Source organism: Alosa alosa, chromosome 22 (genome assembly GCF_017589495.1).
Source record: "Alosa alosa isolate M-15738 ecotype Scorff River chromosome 22, AALO_Geno_1.1, whole genome shotgun sequence".
NCBI classification, from domain to species: domain Eukaryota; kingdom Metazoa; phylum Chordata; class Actinopteri; order Clupeiformes; family Clupeidae; genus Alosa; species Alosa alosa.
The window spans coordinates 9,915,484-9,922,983 of NC_063210.1; the positions used below are offsets into that span (position 1 = coordinate 9,915,484).

Below are 7,500 nucleotides of genomic sequence, written 5' to 3' on the forward strand. Positions count from 1 at the left end.
AGTCCCTCCAATCCCAGCACAACCGCACCTCAGTGTTTATGTCCTGTGCTGCTATTTTGGTTGCAGTCGGCACACATGGATTTAAACTGTCCGTGTGTGTTTATGTGTCATGTGTGTGAACATAAAGGCTTTATGTGTTAAGGATAAAGGCTTATGTGTTTCTGTATGTGGGAGCATTTTAGTCACTCACCTGATTTTTGTGTCGAGATGTAGAATAGTATTTTTCTGTGTATAGATACAGGTCAGAGTTTCCGCTAGGAAAAAATGGTGCCGGTCAAAGTGACCGGCAGAGGTTTCGTTTTCCGGACATTTTGATGATATGCCGGTCAAATATCCTATTATCGCTTCCTAATTACCTAGTCAAGTTGAAGAAAACTGGAGACAGGCTATGTAGCTTAAAGAATGACATAATCAGGCTGAATAGAATGCAACATGTTCATTAGCCTAATATACGTAAACATGCCTAACAATATCTAGCCAGTATCTATCAAGAGTCCGCTTCGTCCATTGTTTTAAAAAGGCTACGTTGTTTGTTGCTGTTCCACTGTTTAACTTGCACAGATGAAACACACAAGAATGAGCGCTCACACCACTACCCCCTAAGGCTATGCCTCTTTATTTGATAACAATAAATTAAGAAATATTTCCTATTCTGGGAAATGTATAGTTTCTTTTTCTTTCGGTCCACGGTTCAATGATACCGTTTAATTGTGCGAACATTATCAAGGGACCAGCAATCTCTCGTCGAGGAGGCCCTAACCCTGCAGATCATAGACAGAGAAAAGCATAGGCCTACTGTATGCTTTGGGTACAGAATACAGTTGCATGTCCAGTGTACGGAGAATGACAGTGTCTTGGAGCCTTGCGCAACCCGCCTTCACTTCCGACTTCATGATTCTGATAGGATCGCCCGACACTTATGCTTTTTATCTGGTGGTGGTGGAGTTGACCGGACATCTGAGGCTTCAGGCGTTACCAATTTATCATCATCCGCCTGTCTGGCCTCTGAAAAACTTTTAAGGCTAGTCTTAAGGAACGCCCTCACTCATTTGTTAGTTGTTTAACATGGGCGTTTTAGCGTCAACTTCCCATTTGAAATGTTTCCTATTTGAAATGCAGCATAGGCTATGCGTGTTGTTTAATAGCTTTCAAACGGTAGAGCCTATACATTTAAAAGCATAGCCAGGGCCATTATTGCTTTAATATAGGCTTACATTTTTAAGGCTTATTCTCAAATTCAGACGTTAGGGGCGGGATTATTAGCCAATTTCAATCGGACAATTTGACCGGAGAGATTTAATTTTGTCAGACATTTCATTTTTTTTCCGGCCAATGTCCGGTAATTACCGGACAACGGAAACCCTGATACAGGTATACAGGAGATTCCTTGGCTTACATGCATGTATGTGCGTATGTGTGTGTGTATGTGTGTGTGTGTGTGTGTGTGTGTGTGTGTGTGCATGTGTGTGTGTGTGTGTGTGTGTGTGTTGTAGACGGCGAAGCTGAAGCGCGAGGAGCAGCAGCGCATGGAGGAGGTGGCGGTGCTGCAGGCCGAGCGCTCGGGCCTGCAGACGGAGACGACGCAGCTGAAGACGCGCGTGGACGAACTCCGGGACGACCTGGTCACGCAGAAGAGGAAGCAGATCGCCAACATCAAAGACCTCACCAAACAGCTCACACAAGGTCAGAGAACACGCAGAACGTCAGCAGCATGTTCAGACGAGCTTAGAACCTCACCAAACAGCTCACACAAAGTCAGAGAACACGCAGAATGTCAGCAGCATCTTTAGACATGCTTAGAACCTCACCGAAGGGCTCACACAAAGTCAGAGAACACAGAACAACTTGGTCGTTCTAAACCATGTTTAGAATGCTAGAATGTTGCTCAGAACCTTACCAAACATTTCATACTTGATACCCAGAATTCAGAAATGCACTTTAACATGCATCAGAGCTTGAAAAAGTAAAATAATAATGTATAAACTTTATAATATAAATATAATATTATAAAGTATATAATATATATAATATATATAATAATATATAAACTGAACTGAATATCAGCAATAAGAAGCTTACCAGACATCTTGTAGTCTGCAACCAGACCGTTGATACGGCTAACACCGTTACTAGCCTAATACTAGCCAAGCTGTATTCACATGGAAATGAATGTTCCAGGAGACCACGATAATCCACATGTTAACTGTTCCAAATCTCCCTGGGTCACCAGAACTCTCATCACACACACACACACACACACACACACACACACACACACACACACACACACAGGCATCACAAAGCCCCTCCCTCTGGCACAAAGGGCTGCAATCAGCCGCCTGATCTCATCCGGCTCTCAGCGCTGTGTATGGCACTGCTGCGGATCCACTTCCGGCGCTACAAGAGCCTCTCTGTAATGAAGCAGAGCAAAGCGCACTCCTGATCCCCTTCCCCTGCTGCCCCCCAGCCCCCTGCTGCTGTTTATAATTACAGAGCCATATTGATGCTCTTGGGGTGTGTGTGTGTGTGTGTGTGTGTGTGTGTGTGTGTTTGTGTGTGTGTGTGGGGTGTATTGGCACTCATTTCAGCACACAAATAAACAGACAGACTGATGCAGACAGACGGAGGCAAAGGCAGAGAGGCAGGCCAAGAGCAAATGAGAGAGACCGCTAGTGAGCAAGAGGGAGAGAAGGAGAACAAGGTGGAGGAGAGGAGCGAGAGAGCAAGTCGGACAGTTTCTCCTTCTCACAGAGAACAGAGATGGAGAAAGTTGAGAGAGAGAGAGAGTTGAGGAGGAGCCTGAGAGAGAGAGAGAGAGAGAGAGAGAGAGAGAGTGGGTGAATGTAAGAGAGAGAGAGAGAGAGAGAGAGCTGGTGAGTCAGCCAGCTTGGCAGGTCTGCCGGAGAGAAGAAAGAGTAATTTAAAGACAGCAGGACGGCAAAGAGGGCAGAAGCGCTCGTTTGGTTGGCAACCGCAGAAAGACCAAGACAACAATGGGCACATAGGAGAGTGTGAGCGAGAGAGCGATGAGAGAGAAAGGGATGGCATGAGGGAAGAAGGGATCAGCAGACAGATAGACACTAGGCTTGTTTAGAGAGGAAGAAAGACTCTTCTGTGAGAGAAATAAAGAGAGAGAGGGGGGGTAGAGAAGAAGGGACACGCAGGGATGAACGGATAAAGATAGAAGAGGGGGTACAACCACTGAGGGGGTACAACCACTTTTCCATTCACAGCTTGAGTCACTCAGGAGAAGAAAGGAGGGATGAAAAGACGGAAGGAGGGAAGATTAGAGTGCAGGGGGAAAGAGAGCAGGAGAGGTATTAGAGAGATGGAGGGTAAGAGACAGGGATGGATAGAGGGAGGGAGAGAGAGAGAGGGATGGAGAGGAGCACCTGGGGAGCTGTACTTAGTTCCTTTTTCAGGTTGGGTAGAGACTGGGGTTTTGTACAGTATGTGGAGGTATTTTTAAACAGGCACTATTTCGGGCGCCTGCCTGTCTCTAGGGGGACCCCTGCAGTCTCTCTCGTCCCCGCTCCACACCTGGGGCTGCTCATAAGAGCCTTTAATTGACCTTCTTTGACATGATTGCTGGATGCGTCCCTGGGCTGGGGGAGGCAGGCTGTTAAATGGGCTCATAAGCTGTGGGAAAGGACAGCTGTGGAACAGCCTGGCATGTGCTGGAGTTAAACTCCTCTCTCTATCTATCTTCCTGTCTATGTCTGTCTCTCTCTCTATCTCTCTCTCTCTCTCTCTCTCTCACACACACACACACACACACACACACACACACACACACACAGACACACAAAAGATTGAAGTTAGAATCTCCCTCTTGGTTTCTTCCTACATTTCTCCTGGTTTCTACATTGCTGAGATAATTGGTGTATGTCTACATTTTGACCTTTTCAGGTGTCCTTGGTCCATGTGATGATTCACTAAATGGTTTTTAGTCTCTTACTGTGTGAATGTGTTGGTGTGTGTGTGTGTGTGTGTGTGTGTACGATGCAGCGAGGAAGAAGCTGGAGCAAGTGGAGAACGGCGGATGTGACCGAGACGTCAGCAGCATGGGCAGCCGCTCTAGCTCATCAGGTATGAACACCCCATTCCATCTGACTACGTTACCCACAATGCCTCAATATGCACCCAAATGCATTTGCCCAAGCCCCATGATTTTTGGCTGTCATGCAGCCTCTCTAGCAGCAAAAGATCAGCGAGTTTCTGAATGTTGTGTAGACCAGGCTGATGGCTCAAGACCACCCCCCACACACACACACACACACACACACACACACACACACACACACACACACACACACACACACACACACACACACACACACACACTCAGCTCTGCAGCTGTTAGAGCCATGACTGATCGATGGCTAGTATCTATTGGGTGCCCTCACTGCAGTTATTGCCTTGAAAGTAATCGTAACGGGTGAGAATGGGAGCTCATGTTGAGAAAATGGCCTTTTTATCTTTTTATCTCTTTTTGTCTTTGTCCTCCCTCTTTCTCACTGTGTCTTGCTCTCTCTCTCTCTCTCTCTCTCTCTCTCTCATTAATAAATCCCTTTCTCTCACTCCTTTGCTTTCTTTCCCATCATCCCTCCATACTCCCCATCCCTCTCTCCCTCCCTCTCTCCCTCCTTTACTCATCTCCTTACTCTCACTGCCTTGCTCTCTCCTCTCATCATCCCTCCATACTCCCCATCCGTCTGTCTCTCTCTCTCCCTCCCTCATTTACTGCCTTGCTCTCTCCATCATCCCTCCATTCCACACACCGTTCTCTCTTGGGTTCCCTCATTCTCTCTTCCTCCCCTTCCTCCTTTCCTGCTCTCTCTTCATCCTCTCATCCCTTCTGGGGAACCTCGCTTTCCCTCTTTTTTTATCCTCTCCCTCCCTCCTCCTTCTCATCCCTCCATCCTTCCCCATCTCCTCTCCAGGCTCTCTGAACGCGCGCGGCAGCAGCACGGACGACCGTTCGCCGGAGAACCAGTCGGGCGGCCCGTCGTCCTCGGCGGCGGCCGACAGCTTCCCCGAGGTGGACAAGGCGGTGCTGGTGGAGCGCATCGTGCGCCTGCAGAAGGCCCACGCCCGCAAGAACGAGAAGATCGAGTTCATGGAGGATCACATCAAGCAGCTGGTGGAGGAGATCCGCAAAAAGACCAAGTGAGTGGACGAGGGCGCCGGAAAAAAGACGAATGGAGAGAGGGAGGGAGAGAGAGAGAGAGGGATGAGTGCAAAAAAAGAAGAGACGCAGGAGACAATCTCACACGCTGTCTTCTCCTGTCTTCCCCCTTGCTTTGACACCGACATGGCGCTGTTTCTTTTTCCTGGAAATTCCTTTTTATTCCATTTATGGTGTCTCCTTTTTTGACTTTCTTGAGAACTTTAGGATGAAGCCATCTCTTGGCATCATGACAATGTATGCATAGCTGTAGGTCAAGGCTTTATTTATTTCCCTTCAACATCAACTCCCCTTAGAGGCGGATTTAAGACAAATAAACAGGGTCTAGACATAGTCTCTGCAACTTCACTTTGGTGTCGGCCATCTTGGTCTCCTCGTTGTCCTCGTCAACCGCCTGTCCCTCTGTCAGCGTGTCTGATCACAAAAGGAATTTGCAGATGGGAGCCATCAATTCGCCCAGGCAGACAAGAGACATCATTTAGACAGCTGGTGTTTTTTGTTTGTTTTGTTTTTTGGTGTTGTGACGCCACGTCTCCTCCCCTTGTTGATCTTTCGTTTGCTGCAGTTTTGGGGCTGCCAGCAGACTCACAAATCCTGTTTGTCAGTTTCCCTCAGACAATGACAATTGGCCGGCGTTCATTTAAAACAAGTCCCACATTCATAGACGCGTCAACACACGCAGAGCCTTTGACAACCTGGCACGCACACAGATTAACACACACACACACACACACACACACACACACACACACACACACACACACACACACAAAGAAATACACACGCACATACACATACAACTTCACAATGCATTCACACACACACTCTCATTCACAAACTACAGACCCATTCTGTCTCACACCATCCATACAACCTCAGGTTTTATTCACACATATGCTCATTCACATACCAGGAGTCATTTTGACACACACACACACACATTAACTTGCCCCTGCGCTCCCTGACTTATTTATAGCCGTATTCTGGAGGGCTCTCAGAGGAAGGGGGGGTGCGCGATGCGTCAGCAGGGGTCCTGGCGACGCCGCATCCATATTCATGGGCCATGTGCCGACGCACTGAGGCCGACACACACACACACAAACACACACACACACACACACACAGACACACACACTCAACACTACACCTCATCTGGCAACATTCACACCTCATCTGGCAGGCCACACACGGGTCTGACGCAGGAGCAGCACAATTAGAGCCCCACAGCCCATCCACCTCCACCTCCATCATCAGCACCAGCACCACCACCACTCCACCTTCCTCATAACACCAAGACGGATGCCAGCACCAGCGCTCAGTCTCTGTTCTATTTCCTGCTCTGTTTTGGACTTTGTTGCGCTGCATTCTCCATTCTGTTTGAGTCTTTGCCATTGTACTTCACTTGCCACGAACACGTCAGGTCTCCAGACCTTTCATAGATAGGAACACTCCCTGCCCCCCCACACCCCCCAACATACAAACACACACACACACACACGCACGCATTTCCCCCCTTCTCTCCCCCTCTATATCATCCATTTGGGCCACTGGCCTGCTTTCTACATCCCCGGCCGCACCGCACCCCCACCAGCCCATTCATAATGCAGCAGAGCTTCTGTATTCATGCGAGCCAAGCGTGTGTATTTGCGGGTCCTCCAGACTCGGCCCCAGCCGGGCGCTCTCTTTCTTTCTGAAGGCGGCCGGCCATGAGCCAGTGATGGAGAGCGGGTCGTTATCCAGACAGCCAAATGGGCCATGTTGAGACGTTTGTAAGGCCCAGTTCATTGGTGGCACGCATTAGGGGTGCTTCATCAATGACAAAAATGGCGGCATGAGTTGAATAGTATAAGAGGGGAAAAGTGCTATTGATTGGACTCCAGGTACCTGCCTGCCTCCCTTTCTGCCCACTTCTCATAAAAGAGTGTGTGTGTGTGTGTGTGTGTGAGAGAGAGAAAAAGAGGTTGTCTGTGTGTGAGATGTCTGTGTGTGTGTGTGTGTGTGTGTGTGTGTGTGTGAGAGAGAGGTTGTCTGTGTGTATGTGTGTGTATGTGTGAGGTTGTCCATGCACTCAGAGACAGCCCTGCACACGTAACCCACGGCAACCAGCTTCCTAACATTCACGCGTGCCAGCTGGCGCGGGGCGCATCCACACACACACACACACACACACACACTGTTCCGCTCATGCCAGTGTCCGGCCGGCTGACCGACCAACCGACTGACCGAACAGCCAGCCAGCTAGCTCTGGCCACCACTGTGCATGCAGCGGTGTGGGGGCCAGTGCTGCCCGCCTCTCCTCAGCGCTCTCGAGG

At 48.9% G+C, this 7,500-nt stretch overlaps 1 protein-coding gene across 1 annotated transcript in view; it reads left to right on the forward strand.

Annotated features, from left to right (window-relative positions):
* The window catches only part of ccdc186 (coiled-coil domain-containing protein 186), a 41,071-nt gene that overhangs the window by 25,216 nt on the left and 8,355 nt on the right, over positions 1-7,500 (forward strand). Inside the window, 3 exon segments of the mRNA XM_048232530.1 lie at positions 1,494-1,683; positions 4,009-4,089; positions 4,944-5,169. Coding sequence (XP_048088487.1) covers positions 1,494-1,683; positions 4,009-4,089; positions 4,944-5,169 — 497 coding nt within the window.